Source organism: Onychostoma macrolepis, chromosome 09 (genome assembly GCF_012432095.1).
Source record: "Onychostoma macrolepis isolate SWU-2019 chromosome 09, ASM1243209v1, whole genome shotgun sequence".
Classification (NCBI taxonomy): domain Eukaryota; kingdom Metazoa; phylum Chordata; class Actinopteri; order Cypriniformes; family Cyprinidae; genus Onychostoma; species Onychostoma macrolepis.
In genome coordinates this window covers 17,653,748-17,673,491 of record NC_081163.1, presented here as the reverse complement: position 1 = coordinate 17,673,491, position 19,744 = coordinate 17,653,748, and the positions used below count along the sequence as shown (strand labels likewise).

The 19,744-nt window shown below is 37.5% G+C and overlaps 1 protein-coding gene across 1 annotated transcript in view; it reads left to right on the top strand.

The window, feature by feature from the left end:
- The window catches only part of tmeff2a (transmembrane protein with EGF-like and two follistatin-like domains 2a), a 75,811-nt gene that overhangs the window by 10,842 nt on the left and 45,225 nt on the right, over nt 1–19,744 (top strand). The window contains exon 3 of the mRNA XM_058788233.1: nt 18,254–18,383. Within this exon, the coding sequence (XP_058644216.1) occupies nt 18,254–18,383 (130 nt within the window). The remainder of the gene's footprint in view (nt 1–18,253; nt 18,384–19,744) is intronic.

Below are 19,744 nucleotides of genomic sequence, written 5' to 3'. Positions count from 1 at the left end.
TTTGTATGTTCAGATATTCATATAACAAAATATATACAAATTAATAAATAGGGACATAGTAGTATATTTAAAGTATGATGTAAAGTTCACTTAAAGAAAACTTACGAGTATACTTGCAGTATAAAACTACTAAACTAGTAGTTTACTGAGACTATTCTTCAAAGTGTACTAAAAATGCTACTACAAGTATTTAATTAGTAAACTATCAGTATACCTATAAGTTCACTTTTAGAATAGTTGCAGTACAAGCTAAAAACATTGATGTAAACTAGTTGTGTACTCAAAGTTTACTACTGTTATACTTAAAGTATACTTAAAAGTATATTTTATATACTAGAAAGTGGGCCAATTTAGTCCCAAGGAGTATTGAAATAGTACACTTACAAGTATACTACTAGTACACTGATTACTTGAACTTTACTTAAGTATACTTAATAAAATAAACTTGAAGTATACTACTTTTTGGTAAGCGAAGGAGTGAACCGTCTTTGTATTTCTATAGTCTCTGATCACGTGGTATAAACTGCACAGTCATACTGCACAGTCCGATGATAGGTTCACTGCTTTTTATCAACCCTCACCATTTAGCTCTAGGTTTTTAGAATGTTTTGAATATTTGTTGAATGTAATTTGGAATATTTTCAAAATATTCAAGCATTGATGCTACGTTTCATTCATTGAGCAGCCACAATGCTTGCCCAAACCCTACCTCGATTACAATCAGCAACTGGATACAGAATAATTGTACAATCTAATTTAATTAAAAATGTTGATTGAATCTTCATTGTTTAATCTTTTCACAGTTGTTTTTACGATTTTAAAACCAATGGCCTTTATGGTAAAAAAAAAAAGATATGCCTCTACTTAGACACAAGACTTTGATGCCATGATAACAGTAATTTCAGCTAATCTTCGGTATATCTGCCTTTTGCTGTTTTCAGTCTAAACGATTTTTAAGAGGACTACTAAAAAGTGGCCCCCTTTGTCTGCTTTGGCCTTGAGATCAGAGTGAAATGAAGACGGACAGAGTTGGTCCTAATAACATCTGAGTTTGGTCTAAATGAAAATGCATTAGAGTCCCTCCAAGGCACTGAGCACATAGGCACTCAATGAGTCTGTTATTTTTATCCCAGCTTGCGAAGGCACATTAGTTTCTTTGGAGAGATAAATAGCATTACCTGTTTGTCCCCCTCCCCCTTTTTTTTTGGTCCAAATAGGACCATGATGGTGCTGTGTTTTTTAGGACAAACCCCATTCTGTGTCTGGCCTCACTGGGTCACATTGTTTTAATTTGTTTTCAAGTGAGGCACTAATGCCATCGGCGAGAATAGGATCGGCTTGATTTAGGCATCCTGGACTGTGTGCCACATGTGTGCAAATGAAACTCTGGCGTCAGCTTACTTAAACCTAATAATGGTCAATGTCTTTATTCCATTAAGTGAAATAATTCATCAAAGAAAGATCTTCGAGAGGCTTGTGACGGGTATGAAGCCCAGGGAAGTCTAGAGTCAGGGAGGTAGTGTTGCTGAAAAGAGGAAGACGGTTTGATCTGCCGATGAATAGAGGTCATTCAGCCCCTAACGTTCATTTAGTGATGTTTATTCACCTCACACCGGCTCTCAGAGGCTCCCGGCACATCACTCATACTGTGATGTTTATTTAAGATTGGTTCTTTAATGGTTTTTTAAGTATTCATTATGTCTGGATGTTTGGTTGAATTTTACTGATTTCTGCATGGCTCACAAAAACAAGGTCGCAGGGGTCTGAATATAATATCACTTTTTTAAGTGTGTCTTCTGTATATACCACTCAGAGGAGAGAACCCCCTTTGAGGGAGAATGACCGCTTTTACACTTATAAGTCTACTTCATCATACCACGCTGAATTAGAATTCATTAGCAGAGGCAGCCAAAGGGAAGCTGTTTGGCTTTGTGTGTATAGTAGTGCTGTCAAACAATTAATCGCATCCAAAATAAAAGATTTTGTTTACATAATATATGAGTGTGTACTGTGTATATTTATTATGTATATATAAATAAACTCATGCATATATATATATATATATATATATTTAAGAAAAATATGTTATGTTTATGTATTAAATATATTTATATATAATATAAAATATAATAGTATAAATCTATATACGTGTAAATATTTTCAAAATATATACTGTATGTGTGTGTATTTACATGTAAGTACACATACGTATATTATGTAAACAAAAACTTTTATTTTGGATGCGATTAATCGCGATTAATCATTTGACAATACTAGTGTATAGTAATAATTTTCTTTAAAATTATTTATCAAAATAGGAACTGCATTATACATTACACAACGATTCAAAAGACTGAGGTTTTTTTTTTTTTTTGGTTGTGTGCGTGTGTGTGTGTGTGTTATTAAAAGAAGATGCTCATCATGCTTGCATTATTTGAACACAATTACAGCACAAACAGTAATATTTTGAAATATTATTACAATTTAAAATAACTGATTTCTAAATTCTATCTTATTGTATTTTAAGATGTAATTTATTGCTGTGATTCCTGTCTTCAGTGTCACATGAGTCTTTGGAAATTATTTTAATATGCTGATTTGGTGCTCAAGAAACATTTATTATTATTAATGTAATAATATTATTATTATTATGTTATTTTGTGGAAACTTTGAAACAGCATTTATTTGAAATAATGTAAACTACTTTACTGTGCACTTTTGATCCGTTTAATGCATCCTTGCTAAATATAAATATTATTGTTATATATATATATATATATATTTTTTTTTTTTTTTTTTTTTTCAGACCCTGAACTTTTGAACAGCAGTGTTTCAAGTATGTGGTATTTGATCTGTTTTGACTGAAATCTTGAAACATGGAAAAGTTTTAGTTTATTTATGGCAGATGCAACTCTGCTTTTCCTGATTTGTTTATTTTATGTTTTCTGTTTTTGTGATCCATGAATTTTTGAATAAGCATGATGAAGTTCAAAAAAGAAGTATGAAATGTAAATTATTACAAAAATTAATCAAACGCACCAAAGTATCCCTGCGGCCAGTGGAAAGCAGAAACTGAGAGCAACGCAGAAATGAAAGTCATTTCATTTACGTAAGTACTTGTAATACTTACAAAAACTTTCTTGAGTACCTTATTGCATTGTGAGAGGTTGGTTAACCCCAAAATCAATTTAGCTTTTTTTATGTGATTTTTACCTGCTGGGAAGTATGCAGTATAGCTCTCAGTTTATATAATGTAATTTGCAGTATGTCTTTGGACCACTGAACAAGTTAACTTTGAAACCTGGGGACACAACATGAATCCCATAAATGGTTTTCCGAAACAAATTTGATGCGGTGAGGTAAGACTTCTCCATCAGAGCTTATAATGGATAAGATTACTAAAGATGCATGTCTCTGACACAGCAGCAGGAGTTCTGGAACAGGGTGACAGGTCAGTTTTAATCATCAGAGTGATTTCGTGTTGTGTTCAGGACAAAGACTCTAAACAAAAGAGGGACAATGTATCTCTATTTCCTTACACTATTGAAAAATGAAGCTAAAATGCTTCAAAAATGGCCGCTGTCAGCTGAAGGACGTCATTTGGAGTCTGTGCAGATTGTGAGGTAGAGCCCCATCCGGTCCATCAAGGTCCCATCCAAATTGCCACAGACTCAATCACAAGCACACAGTCATGAATTGGTTTAGGATGCTTTCAAGTGTTTTGACTTTTAGAGTCTTCTGTAATACTGAAAACTGTCTGTTAGCATTTCCCCTGACTTTAGTGCCACTTTCTCATCTTGCACATGACTCCTTGGAAGTATGAGATTTCAAATCTTTTATCTCTGCTCATAGGCAGTCAATTTTTATTATTTGTTATTGTGCAAACACACAAGGCAAGATTCACATTTGCTGCCAGAAGAGAGTAATTAAATTTTCTACCAGCAGGAGCTCTGGGGGTCATGCTAAGCAGCCAAACTTTGAACTCTCTGTCTCTCATATTCTTTTTGGCAAATCCTAGATCATTAAACTGTTCGTTCACCCAAAGAATACAATTTTGTCATCATATACTCACCCTCATGTTGTTTCAAGCCTGTGACTTTATATTTTGAAATATGTTTCAAATTCATTGTATGGAAAAAACAAAAATCCAAGTATAATGTAATGTTTATATGTTTATTTTTATTTCTAGATATATATATATATATATATATATATATATATATAATTTGAAACTTTTCAAACTTTTGTTGTTTTATAGATATATTTCCAAAAAGCCTGCTGTTGAAATATCTGAAAATACAGCAACAGAACGTGCACCTGCCCTGTCAGATTTTGCCCTCTTTCTAGCAAGTCTTCGATTGTCCTCATCTGGACATGTACCATCATGTCATAACGGATCGTGTTGTGATTCTGCATGTTCAGTCATGCTCGTGCTGATGACTCACTGTGTTATGACACCTCTGATCCAAAGCTCTGATGCTCAGTCATTCATGTGCACTTTCATTGCTTACTCGTGTGATTCATTCTAATGGGGGGTTATTGCTAAGCCACAGACTGCCTGGGCTTTTTGTTTTTGGCTTGTTTGCAAGCTAGTTTATGGCATTGTCCCTTGACTGTTGATGTGTGGTCTTGATTCAGTTTAACTTGACTGATCAATTATCGCAGCCATCTTCTCTCTGCTTGACTCGTCTCTCACACACTCTGATTCTGGTTAATACACTATCCCTCCAGCCATCCTCGGATAACTGAGGTGTTGCCATTTTAAGATGGATGTGGCCCGGCTGACGTTTGAGTTCTAGCCAAGGTGCAGCGTTCAAGAGAAAAGCAGCATCTCCTTCAGTTCTCCTTTAGCGTGAACTCTGGGAATGAACTCGCAGGGCGCGCAGACAGTGGCAGAAGGTGGACGCCTTCCCTCCGGACCTTCGGCTGCCCATCATAAAAGCCATTTTCAGCCAGACCTCTTTGCATATATTTCCATGCATTTGTGATCCTTTTATCCTCCAGTCACATGATTTCACTGTGGCTGGAGACAGATTAAAAGTGGGGCTTTATTCCCTGGTGCCATTAGAGAGTCCTACAAGACTACGACCATGAATCATGTTGTACAGGTGCAATACTAAAATGTTCTTGGAGTGCCTGCAACTGCAGTTTTGAGTGTATCTTCATGTTTGTGTTGAGGAATAAGCAATAGGTCGCTTTGCAGAGTCAGAGTACCTAAGACCCAATAACAACGCAATTTTCTTCAATTTGTAAGCGCACAGTACACATTAGATGGTAATAAAAAGATTAATAATCAAGACTTTAAATAAACTAATAAAAAGCTTTTTCTTGATCACTCAACTTCTTATTTCTTTTCAAATCTGGCATCCATGGTAGACCATCTGGATCACACGCATGGATCACACACATGCTGTTGTGAACTTGTTTCTTGGTTTTTAATCCATTTTGTGTTACTGAAGTAGCAATTCTATTCAATTGTCTCAAGTTAGTATTAAAGGCAGCTACTTTAACGTTTATAATATGGTATAATAAAATAGTTTGGTAAACATTTTTTATTTTATTAAGATTGATTTCTTTTGTCTTTTTTTTTTAATTTAATTTTTTTTACTTTTTTATTTCAGTTGTTGCAGTGTTAACAAACTTAAAAATAACCATATGTTATTTTTCACAATTGTCTTATTTTTAATAATGAGGTCTATTTTTTTTAAACATTCCCTTTATAATTCATACAATAAAGAAATATTAATTGATTATTAGAATGAATTTAGAATTCAGCTTATGTGTGATCACAGTTGTATGGATTTATTGGCTGTTTTATATTTTGTAGCGGTTCTTCCAGTCACAATTCAGAGTCATCTTAGAAATTTTTAAAAATTTAGTGTGTAATTTCTAGCCAGTGGCAGATGGACAGTGTGTTTGGAACCTGTTTAAAAATCATTATTTTGGCAATTGCGTCTGCCACTAGTGGTGTAGAAATCTTTATCCCTTTTCCTTTAAATGGCTTTTAAAGGAGAAGCACATTTTAATCATTTTGGATGATGCAGTAGTCTTTGACCAGCATTTCATGGCCGCCCATACATGAAAATTTTTCCATTCAGCCTATTAAAAAAAAAAAAAAAAACAACCCTAGGGTTTATTTTTCTTTTGCTCTCTTTATTTCACGTCTATCACCCTTAATAGCTTCTCTCCATGAGCTGCCACAGGAGATAACTTCCACCAATATATCAAAAATGAAGCAATTAAAATCAGGAAGGAAGTTATTTCTGGGTGGAATTAGGTCCGGTTTCCTGTTAAAAGTCAGGCTGGTGGGATTGAAAACGCAGTCGTACCGGCAGCACCTGTTTTTTCCTCCTGGCTATGTTAGATGCAGAATGTGTCATACATCCATGTACACACAGACCCTCGGCTGGCATGTGCTAGACATGAGACCGGTTGACAGGTTGGCAGCTGGAGAGTCAGTGGTGTGGGGATTTTACCGAAGTAGGTGATGTTGGCTTGAGCCTGATGCCACTCAGGATAGCAGCATCTGTATCAGTCCCCGCGCGGCTCCCCTCAGCCTGTCAGACGCTATTACCAAAGAGCCGTCTCCCCTGACAGGGCCCGGGAGCTCCTCGCTGGGAAGAGCGTCGCTCTAATCAAGAGCAGACTGCCAAGCGGTTAAGGAGGGAGGCAGGAGCCTTTCCGCCCTCCCCACTAGCCTCCCCCCACCCTCATCAGAGGCGAACGGCACGTACACGGGCATCCTGGGAATGGGAAATGTCACTCAGTCACACAATGGCAGGCACGTCTCTGTGTGAGGGGGCGCAAAAAATACATCATCTGGTGAGACATGCACCAGATTCTTTTTTTCTTCTTGTTTGTGCCTCTCCGGGATATCGTGCCTGATCTGTTTCTATTTTTTTCCCTCCCATGACCCTATTGGCCACCCTCCCTGAGAGCTGTCACAGATAATGTGCTTCTTTAAGAAAGAAAGCGTTGAATCCAAATGCACTAAGACGCAGTTGCTCTCTTACTTTTCCAGATGAGACTGTAGTTAAATGAGTATCGCGAGTTCAGAACAAGTTAAGCTCATTCGACAGCGATGTGGCAACACTTACAATGAAAGTGAATGGCGCCAGTTTTTAGAGCTTTTAAAAGCAAAAATGTCAAGCTTAAAAGCATTTACATCAATAATGCAACTAATAATTACACTTGTGTGTTATTTGATGTTGTTTAATTAACATCAGCCAATATGTTTTAATTCTAAGCGTCTGGATAAGTGCTTTTATTTTGACAGCGATAAGAATGCTGTGTTGTTTAGTTAGAGTTTCTCTAATGGTCAGTGTGTATTTTGTGCACTCAATGTGAACAAGCAACAACAGGTTGTACAACAGCTATAGGACACTATAGGCCTGGGTTGGCAACATTGATCTCTCATTTTTAATTAATCTTCATTTTGATCAACAAAGATTTTAGTCTATGCTGTTTTAGTTCATGCTTCAGTTGATGCTTCTTGTCTCTATATTAAATAATGCGATGTGCCATCCACCACCTTGCTCTTTGGCCACAAAAATCAGAATTGAGTTTTTTTGTGAATTCAAATTATGCCACAAGTGCTTTTGACCTTAACTTTTACTGAATTAAAAAAATGATCTTTTAAATTCATCGTTTCAGGCAGCTGTCACAAACCTAACCCCATGATGCATTTCTCCAGTCTGTCAACTGAAGCAAGCGATATTTTGAAATGATGAGAAAACAAATTACATGTGAATGAACACACACCCTCACGTCCTTGTGCGAGACTCTCCCGTTCACATTTCTCCACTGGTTTAAGGTCAACTCATCCCTTTGGTACGGAACTAATGATCTGACAGAAAGGCCCAGTTTTCCGTCGTCGTTCCCTGGAGCTTTTACTCTGTCACAAACGCTGTGCCAGACATCCATCACTCCACAGGGCCAGCTGACAGGGCCACTCAAAGATGCTATCTCTGTCTTTTGTCACGAACCACAGGTGTTCCAAGTGCCTGGAACATTAAGTCTTTTTAGTGCAAGTGCCACTTGTGACGTCTGAGATTTTCTGATTTCAAGGTATGGGCAGTTTTGTGTTTTCCAAGGAAACAGTGGTTGGAGTACCAAGGATGTCACTGGAATTCAAACAGACGATGTCCTGACTTGTTTCTCCGCTCCTCAGGGCTTTGACTCCATCTTTGACAGGTTTGTTCTCCTGATAAGGATCAGCTGATGTTACTGATACACAGCCGATAGGCTTTACGTTATCTTAATGGAAGAGAAAAAACAGGCCGGGCAGACTTCTTGTCTGTGACTGTCTCTGTACATGTCAGGTTGAGCTGTGCGTGCGTGTGCACGCGATGTCTGTTTGCAGTCACAGCCGCTCACTCACGGTGCACTCTGAGCATCGTTCTGGCCTCTCATGTTTCTCGAGTCGTGCTGTTTCAGCCCTCGTAATGTGCCCATGGGTGAAAAGAAATGCTACATAATGCCTAATGAATCAAATGGGTTATATCATGTTCCACGATGCATAATTAACTCGCTATGCCTGTTTCATCTCAAGCTGTTGTGTACCCACTGGAAAGTCGACAAGTACACACATTTGCTTTTCTTACTCCATATCGGATCAAGACTCCTTTAGCGCTTCTCAGTCTGTTGGACCATATGGGAGTTTTGCATCTGCACTCAAGATACTCCTCTGTTTTAAATATGACACTCGGATTTCACACTTCCTCTTGGATATCCTTTCATTTGGAGTTTCACTCCCTCACAGTGTTGTACAATAAACACCAATGACAACTTCACTTAAATACATGGTTTGGTGTGGCCAAACAAACCAGCTGTGTTTTCACCTGTTTGCTAACACCACATCTTAACCATTTTATAAGGGAGGCATTGCTATAGTGATTCCCATCCATGTTAAAAGGTATAATCTAATAGTGTATTGTATAAAAATATATATTATTAAAAATGGTGGGTTTACATTCTCACACAATACAAGGTAGGAGACTTACACATATTTACTATTAAGAGAAAACCCACCCATATTTCAGAGCCCATTATCTGTCAAACATATTTTATTGGTTTGTAATATTTCCACTCTTGAGAAAATTGGTTTATTCAGACACTCTTAAAAAGGTTTTTAGTCAAATTTAGTTCTTAAATACCTTCTTTATGCTGCAATTTAGTGTATGATTTACTTTAAAATGATTTCAATCCAAATTTGGTAATAAATTTGACAAATAATTGAATTAAAAGTGAATATTGAAGTAGCAAGATGCAAGTAGTATTTACTCTAAAACATAACTACTTAATCTTTGTTTTATTTAAAACTTAAAAAAATTAATTTTAATAATTCAAGCATGTTTTGTTTTTTGTTTTTTACATCAGAAATAGCCAATGAAATAGCTGCTATCACATAAAAAAATAATAATAATAAAATAAAGAAATCCAAACATCATTTCAACAGCAGTTTTCATTTTTACTAATATTGTAAACTAAAAAAGTCCTCCAGAAGTAGCTAAATACAGGACCCGAATGACTGAATACAGCACAAGAGTGACATTTAGGTGGTGCAGGATACAAGTCTCTAGAGTGGCATTTTCTTATGGGAGTGTGTTGTCTTAACATGTCAGCAACTGTTTCGGTAGTTTTCAGTGCTGTTAGCTCTTCCTCTTACAGAACTGTAGACGCAGTACGCAGTCAGTCTTATCACCGCACCGATCGCTTCTGCTGCTCACTGTGTCTGACTTTAATTGCCTGTCTTGGCTCAGTCTAGCCCTACTGCTTGAGAAGTTTCTTTGTGTAGGCTATGGCAGTACAAGTGGTGCCTAGCATAGATGGATTGACTTGTCAGAAAGAGAATGGCTGATTTGTGCCTCTGAATAGATGAATAGATCAGCTAATAGACGGACTGACTGATGCGGGAATGAATGGCTGGATTGGGGAAAAAAACTGATGGATGGGTAAAAAACAAGGAATTAATGGCCTGCCACGTGCTTGCTCTAATAATACTGCAACACTTTACCGTTGGCCTCCTGCCTGTGATTAAGTGTGACAAGGCATGTTGTGAATGAAATGTTAAAACGTGGTAACACAGGTGTCTCTGAGTGATGTTTGCAAGAACTTTTTCGATGTTGTGAGGTAAAAGAGGCTTTAAAATAAGTAAAAGATAATGAGGGGAAATTGGAGCGAAAGCAAGACCTCACTGTTAGTCAGAACACAGCACCACAGCAGCCCCTGCAGGACGAAACTGGTACTGCAGCACCTCCAATGGCGGTTGAAAGTCAGAGGAACCAAAACACAATGCATTAGAAAGATGGGTTTTAGTTCCTCTCAGCTGCAAAGGCAGATTATTCTACACAAGCAAACCTGCTCACACGTACACAAATGGCTTCGAAGCACTGTCAACTTTTGGTTCTAGAGACAAAAGGCACAGGTATATCAGTATAACAGACCATTTGTCAGGAAAGTAATGAGACAAATTAGAACCCCCTTTTAGTTAAAAGAGCCAATCACCTGTTTGTTTAGTCTAGAAGCATGTATGCACATTAGCTGGATCTGACCAAAAGTATTTTTGTGTGATTTGACTTTAAGAGGCACACTTTATGATATCACTGTCATTTTCTATTGCTGATTTAAAATACAATATTGTAACAAACTTGACAAACATTTTTAAACACATTTCTCACACTTTCAGCGCTACAATATAGTATAAAAGCAGACACCTCAAGAGATAAATAATGAAGTACAACAATAGATAAAAGAATTATACATCCAGTTCAACAGAAACAAAATGGAATAATCTTTATAAACAAGTTTAAAAATGTCTTTTTAATCATTTCTTAAAGTTAGCAGTAAGATTTCAGACCTCTCTTATAGAGGTATATATGGTTAGGCTGGGAGAATTTTTATCATCCACTGCTTCTCTCCCCTGTGGCCTTCCGCAAGGCTCTATCTTGGCCCCCTCTGTATTTTCATTATATATGCTACCTCTGGGATCTATTTTTAGAAAACATGGGGTGTCGTTTCACTTTTATGCCGATGTTACTCAAATCTGTTTACCTTTTAGGAAAAATGATCCACTGGCCATGACTGCTCTTTCATCCTGTTTAGATGAGGTTAAATCCTGGTTATCTCAAAAATGTTTATCCTTAAATGAGGAGAAAACTGAAGTAATTGTTTTTGGCCCTTCAGAAAATATGAAAGCATTTAATTTTGACCTGGGATCCCTATCAGCTTTTAGGTCCTCGCAGGTACGGGATTTTAGATGACTCATTAAAATTTCACAAACAAATTTCTACTGTAATTGGGTCCAGTTTTCCTCAGCTCCATATACTTGCAAAAATTAAACATTTCCTTACTGATAAGACTTTGGAGATGGCGGTGCATGCTTTTTTTACGTCACGTCTCAATTACTGTAACTCGTTATACTGTGGAATTTCTAAATCCCAAATTGCCCGTCTTCAACTGGTCCAAAATGCTGCCTCTAGATTTCTTTTAAAAAAGAAAAAAGGGATCACGCTACTCCGCTTTTAAAGGCCCTTCATTGGTTGCCTGTTCAGTTTAGAATACATTTTAAAATCGTATTATTTGTTTTCAAATCTTTGCACAATCAAGCACCCGGCTACCAATCTGAATTGCTGCATCAGTATATCCCCTCAAGAAGCCTAAGATCTGGTGACCAGAACCTTCTTTTAATTCCACAGTCCAGACTTAAGCGTAGAGGTGACTGTGCCTTCTCGGTAATTGGTCCTCGTCTCTGGAATGACTTGCCAGTGGAAATCCGAATGGCCCCTGGTTTGACCATTTTTAAGTCTCTTTTAAAAACCCATCTGTTTTCATTGGCCTATTAGGTTTTATATTCCTGCCTATTACATTCTCTATTAGTGTTTTATTCTGGTTCTTTGTTGTAATCTGTTTTGTTTGTTTTTACTACTCTTATGATGCTGTTTCTTCTGTGAAGCACTTTGGTCAGTCTTGTGGCTGTTTTAAATGTGCTATATAAATAAAGTAAACTTGAAACTTGAAGTAGATAGGACTTGTACTCACCTGTTTTCTACATAGAAAATAACTAAAAAGGTGTTTGTGAGATGCCCGCTGAGTGAACTGACTTGACTTAAAGGTACTTAAGAGCCATAATGTGTAGTGTGTCATTTTGTTTATTGGGTGAAGACATTTGTCGACCTCCGCCCTGAGTGTTTGTGTGTCTGGCCTCTGTTGGGAGGCTTATTGCATTAGATTGCTTTTGAACACATGCTGTCCAGCCTTATGGCCGTCTCTTACAAGTTCCTTTATCTCTCCTCCCTGTGCCTGTCCCTGTCTCATTGTCTCTCCTGTCTTCCTTTTCCCTACCAGCATGCCTTGATTTGTAATGATCAAAATATTTATTGCTTTAGTTGAGAATTTGTTGTACTCTTCACATTGTATGAGCAGTCATGGCCATGTTTTTACTTGAGTGTATGAAAATTTAAAGAAATGAAAATTTGCTGAAAATGTACTCACTCTCAGGCTATCCAAGATGTAAATGAGCTTCTTTCTTTATCGGAACAGATTTAGAGGAATTTAGTGTTACATCACTTGCTCACCAATGGATCCTCTGCAGTGAATGGGTGCCGTCGGAATGAGAGTTCAAACAGCTGATAAAAACATCAAGCAACGCCAGTCTATATAATGTTTTGTGAGGGAGACAGACAGATAGCCAGTATCTTTTGGTTTACATCACAGTTGTGAGAGAACCATGATTTGCTATTTAGCTGCAGCTGTTGTTTATAATCATTCTAGAAATTGTCTGATTGGACAAAATTTCTGTGTAGTGCAGGATAAGTAATAATTTTTAGAACATACAGTGGGGCAAAAAAGTATTTAGTCAGCCACCAATTGTGCAAGTTCTCCCACTTAAAAAGATGAGAGAGGCCTGTAATTTTCATCATAGGTATACCTCAACTATGAGAGACAAAATGAGAAAAAAAAATCCAGAAAATCACATTGTAGGATTTTTAAAGAATTTATTTGCAAATTATGGTGGAAAATAAGTATTTGGTCAATAACAAAATTTCATCTCAATACTTTGTTATATACCCTTTGTTGGCAATGACAGAGGTCAAACGTTTTCTGTAAGTCTTCACAAGGTTTTCACACACTGTTGCTGGTATTTTGGCCCATTCCTCCATGCAGATCTCCTCTAGAGCAGTAATGTTTTGGGGCTGTCGCTGGGCAACACGGACTCCAAAGATTTTCGATGGGGTTGAGATCTGGAGACTGGCTAGGCCACTCCAGGACCTTGAAATGCTTCTTACGAAGCCACTCCTTCATTGCCCAGGCGGTGTGTTTGGGATCATTGTCATGCTGAAAGACCCAGCCATGTTTCATCTTCAATGCCCTTGCTGATGGAAGGAGGTTTTCACTCAAAATCTCACGATACATGGCCCCATTCATTCTTTCACACGGATCAGTCGTCCTGGTCCCTTTGCAGAAAAACAGCCCCAAAGCATGATGTTTCCACCCCCATGCTTCACAGTAGGTATGGTGTTCTTTGGATGCAACTCAGCATTCTTTCTCCTCCAAACACGACAAGTTGAGTTTTTACCAAAAAGTTCTATTTTGGTTTCATCTGACCATATGACATTCTCCCAATCCTCTTCTGGATCATCCAAATGCTCTCTAGCAAACTTCAGACGGGCCGGACATGTACTGGCTTAAGCAGGGGACACGTCTGGCACTGCAGGATTTGAGTCCCTGGCGCGCAGTGTGTTACTGATGGTAGCCTTTGTTACTTTGGTCCCAGCTCTCTGCAGGTCATTCACTAGGTCCCCGTGTGGTTCTGGGATTTTGCTCACAGTTCTTGTGATCATTTTGACCCCACGGGTGAGATCTTGCGTGGAGCCCCAGATCGAGGGAGATTATCAGTGGTCTTGTATGTCTTCCATTTTCTAATAATTGCTCCCACAGTTGATTTCTTCACACCAAGCTGCTTACCTATTGCAGATTCAGTCTTCCCAGCCTGGTGCAGGTCTACAATTTTGTTTCTGGTGTCCTTTGACAGCTCTTTGGTCTTGGCCATGGTGAAGTTTGGAGTTGGACTGTTTGAGGTTGTGGACAGGTGTCTTTTATACTGATAACGAATTCAAACAGATGCCATTAATACAGGTAACGAGTGGAGGACAGAGGAGACTCTTAAAGAAGAAGTTACAGGTCTGTGAGAGCCAGAACTCTTGCTTGTTTGTAGGTGACCAAATACTTATTTTACCGAGGAATTTACCAATTAATTCTTTAAAAATCCTACAATGTGATTTTCTGGATTTTTTTTCTCATTTTGTCTCTCATAGTTGAGGTATACCTATGATGAAAATTACAGGCCTCTCTCATCTTTTTAAGTGGGAGAATTGCACAATTGGTGGCTGACTAAATACTTTTTTGCCCCACTGTATCTGAGCACTGAAGTGTTTTAAATGCAAGAATGCCTATGCAACATTATGGGAATATGGTGTAGTTTGGGTAATTCAGTTGTCTGTGAACAGGAAAGGGGGACTTGTTTAATGCTTTTTTATCACGGCTAACTGTGAAAAGATCAAACTTTTTCTGCAGTAGAATAGATATAGGTGTATTATATCTATCAGCATGCTTTTCAGCTGTTTCAAGGTTCTTTCATTTTATCATAATACTACTTCAAACCTACTCCTCTGACCTGCAAGTGAAAGGTTTTTTTTTTGTTTTTTTTAAAGTGTCTAAAGTGTCTGTCTGCTCTTTTAACAGTTAGTGTGTCAGACACTCATTACTTGCCCTGAATTTATTTCAATTAACTTTTCTATCATAATCACCAGTTATTTTTCTGCAAAGATGAAGTGCTAATGCACTCCTTCCCCTCAAGGGGTAAAGTTAAAAGGACCAAACTGCAGGGGCTCTGCAAAACAGGCATTTCTCGGGGCATGCTGGGGGCTGCCTGGGGCTGGGCAGCCTTTCTCACTATTGCATCATGCCAGGCCAGAAAGATTGATTGAACACTTGAAGCTGTAGAAATGTCAAAAAAATGAAAAGGTTTAAAAGCTGGTAATATCCATTTCGCTCTCTCCTCCTCTTCTCATTCTTTCTTTGTTTATTTTGAGATGATCTCGATGCTTTGCTCTTCTGAGATTTCACTCTGTTTTTCTATTCTGGTGTCTCGGTTGCGTTTTACTGTCACTCAGTCTTTTCTTTCACTCTCCATCGCAGATGCGCTAATAGTGGAATATTTTTATCAAAGAGAACTCAAATCGCATTCGACCTTGGTTGAATGAGGGCTTTTTTGGGAGGGAAAAAATACAAACTCACTGCTCAAGGGCATTAAATCACAGATGTTTAATGTTCATTGTTCAAACCTTCAACACTTCGGTTAACATTGTATAGTAATTAATTACAGTGCCTAAATTTCCTTGAATCCAACAGCACTGTTTGTATCACTCCACTTGTCTGAGTTTCTTCTAGACAGGCTGTCAGTCTGTGTATTAGTGGTGGGTATATTTCTCTTTCTGCAGGTTACAATAGCAACCCAGTAGGTTGTGACAGGCCTTTAAACGAGTTATTGAATCATTCATTACTGATTTATTCAAGATGCCAATTTCTTCAGCAACAAAACAAATGAGATTCACTGAATTATTTACTTAACTGATTCATTCAGGAACTAAATACTGTGTATTTCTCAGTGATTGGGTTCAGTGATCAGGTTGTTTTTACTTTGGCTGTTTGTCTCTTTTGCTCAACCAAAAAAAATACCCCTGAAGTAAGAGGCAATATTGCATCTAAAACGTAACATTTTGTTTCCATACAAGTGGAGCATGCAGAGTAGGAGAAGTATAATGGGTCATCCATTTATTGTTAGTGAATTGTCGCATCACACCAGTATTACTGATTATACAAGACAGTCTTACTGATTATAATGGGTTCTGTTGGCTTTTGACAGTTCGAAGGTGTTTGGCGAAATGTCCAGTGTAGACAGCCTTTTGCAATCCGCTTTGCAGCTTTTCCATTATTTTTCTATGTAAACATGCACTATACACAATGCATTCATTGATCGTTGCATTCATTTTTCGTGACTTCATGCATTTCATAGCATTCTCAAGTTTAAAGAAGTTTCCTGTTTAATATTTTAAAAAATGCATCTACACACTTTACGTTGTTTTCATTCCAGTGCCATGCCTCTCTCGTTTTTAAATGCAAAAACACATTCTGTATCCCCTCAAGCTTACAACGCAATTATGCACCAATGCCGAATCCAGACACATTGTTACTCAAGTTACTCGGTACTACAGTAACTTGTCTGTTGGAATACTTTGGGAATATTACGCCTTCAGTCTTGCTTTGAATGCCTGTAGTATCATCTTGGAGTTGTACTGACTGCAAACTGGATTTGCTCTTTTGACAGTTTTGTAATGCTATATTTTCTTACCAGAGGATATGATTAATGTTTAATTTGGTCCCACTTTATATTAGGTGGCCTTAACTACTATGTACTTAATTAAAAAAAATGTTCATATTGTATTGCAAAACACTTTTGCTGCTATTGAGGTGGGATATGGGTAAGGTTAGAGACAGGTTTGGTGGTATGCATAGGTTTAAGGGTGGGTTAAGGTGTAAGTGTAACTATAAATGTAATTACAGAAATTAATTACAGATGTAATTACATGCAGGTATTTTTAAAAACATGTATGTACACAATAAGTGCATTGTACCAAATGATTAATTTAAATGTAAGCGCATAGTAGTTAAGGCCACTGAATATAAAGTGGGACCGTTAATTTTTATAGTTTTATATATATATATATATATATATATATATATATATATCCCCCTAAATTAATATTAAGTTCTATTTATAATAAAAATCCATCCATGTCTATCGTTTTCCTTTTTGTTGTATTATATCCTTACAGTATAATCATCTCCTGTAAACCTAGTTTTTCTTTTTTTCCCTCATATTTCACCCCCCTCTCTCTGGATCTCTTGCCAGTGTTGGCTCAGAGCTCTCTCATCCTGCATAATATTGCTTCTCAGCCGATAAAACAGCAAGTACAAATCCCGCTCCAGAATCGATGGGCACAGTTATTCCTGTGACCCCTGCCAACCAGCTGGCCACCAGCCACACAATCCCTCAGCCAACATGTGAGCTGACAGACCACTGCAGCCCTGCACTGTAGCGGCCTCCCCGGGGGCCTGCTGGACCAGACACTGTGTGTCTCTGTGTGTTCAGGTGCATATGTGTGTGCGCTGTGGTCAGACTCTTCCAAAATACCTGCGTGAGGTTTGGAACAGGTTCATTTTCCACCAGGCCACCTAGTGAGTTTAAAATACCTGCTTCTCATGAACTCGAACTTTAGTGGGTTTCAAGAGATTGACTGGACTATTTGAGAAGCACTGAAGTAGATCTTTGTCTTTCTCTTTGAATAGTTTTGCTTTTCATAAATATGGGGATGCACTAATATTAAAATTACGTGTGAAACAGATTCAATAAATTAAATCTAGATATAACAAATTTTGTTATGGCCACTATTAAAATATATGTATTTATTTATTTGTCAGATTTTTTTTATATGTCAATTTATCTTTTTATATTTCCATTTTTAGAAGACATTTTTACTAAACATTGTGCAGAGATTATGATTAAATCTTCAAACCTAAATTTCATTTTAAAAAGTATAACCAGTTACAACCAGACAACCTGAAAATTGCAAATGTTTCACAATATTTTGGGATGTATTCCTTCCTGGCATTTTCTTATACTGTAATCATTTTTTTTCCGGCTGGTTTGGGAACGTGGGCAGTGTAGTTGGCAGGCTGTATTTCGGCCCTCAGAGCTCACAGTAGCTTTATTCACATTCAGATCACGCAATTCTTATTCTCTGCTGTGAGCTCATCTAAAACCCCCAAAATAAAGTGCTGCTAAAACATCACAATTAGGCTGAGAGATATATAGGTCAGTTTCATACTTAATTCTTATTCTTGCGTAATACATTACAACATGTTCTTAAAGAAAGACCCCTTTGTTCCCATCTCATGCAATGCTTAATCTGAATTTTATTTAATAGATTTTTTTTCCCTCTGAAAACTACTGTAGTAATATTAATATACAGTTTATTTCAATGTATTTGCAATTATTTATTGCCCTTATATTCCAATTCTGCAAATAACACAATCAGAAAGTTGAAGTACTATAATGCTAATATTGGTCCCATGTTTTCCACATCTCATTTTTCTCAAATTTTCTAATGCCTAAAATCCCTCTTTTTTTCAGTGCAACAATGATTATGTTCCTGTGTGCGGCTCCAACAACGAAAACTATGAAAACGAGTGTTTTCTGCGGAGAGACGCCTGCAAACAGCAGACCGAGATCCTGGTGGTCTCTGAAGGATCCTGCCCAGCCGGTACGTTCAGTCGTGTGTTTGGTGTCTCTTGAAGGTTAATCCACAGCCTAATCATTTGCCCATAAAATGTGAGTATGAGGTTATCAGACTGAGCAGAACTGCAATTTACTCATCCCTCAGGTCTGAATCAGACAGGGACTCATATCTGTGTTGTGTTAAACATGTTATATTGTACTATAGCCAGCCAATACCCATAATACCTTTTACAGGCTAGAACCGTACATTACTGCTTTGTGTAAAGCTTTTGCTGTGTTTTAAAACCTGCATTCAGAGCTTTTAAAAGCACAAAGGCTGTTTCACAAGACTGGGTTGTTGTTGTATATGATTTCAGAAAAACGTCCCCCTTTTTCCTCTTGTATTAAAGGAGTAAGCATGGCGTGTTTATGGCAAATCAAAGACCAAATGATACGAGCGAAAGTGTATTCTGTGGTCAGTAAGATGGTGTATTGCGGAGGCTAAAGCAGATGTTTGGTTCTCTGGGAGTTGCTGAGTCAGACTCCATTAAACAGTGCCTAAACACACTGAAACCTCTAAAAATGATCTCTAGGGAGAGAGAGAGTGGGAGGCGGGTATTTGTGCTTATAGAGCATACAGAGAATGAAATGTTCTCCTCACGCTGTGTGTGTATGCAGGTAAAGTCATAATTCAGTCCCAGCAGGATGTTGGTTCTCATCTATGCCTGAATGTGTACGAGCATGTACTTGTCTGTAGGTGTTCTGGAAGGTAAAAGCTAATTTACTGAAACAATCTGCAGAAAACAAGAAGAGTGTTTGTCTTTGTCTCTGTGAAGCTTGAATGGCGCCACTGAATCATCTCTCATCATCTCTCTGTTTGGCTCTGTCTGTCTGAATGCTTTCCTGTCATCTTTTGCTTTTATTTCTCTTTTTACGTTCATGCATTGAATGTACATCAGACCAGTCCAGTTTAAGTACCTCATGGATATAACTCTGAAAACAAAAGCTAAAATTATAGTTGTGATCAAGGATGTTTTGTTTACATGCTAAGTGCTGCAAAAAAAATCACAGTTTTGAATATCTTTCATGGTTTGATGCCATAAACCTCACAAATCCAGCAACTTTTTCTCCATACGTGCATGTAATAGCCTGGTATTTTGTAAACATTTCATTTCATTTGTTTCCTTCACGATTAAGTAATCAAATTAGCCACATACCATATTCTAGTTTGCTGAGATAGTGAATTGGTGGGTTTTTGTTAAATGTGAGCCAAAATCATCACAATTAAAAGAACCAAAGACTTAAACTACTTCAGTCTGTGTGCACTGAATTTATTTAATACACGAGTTTCAAAATTTGAGTTGAATTACTGAAATAAATTAACTTTTCCACGACATTCTAATTTAT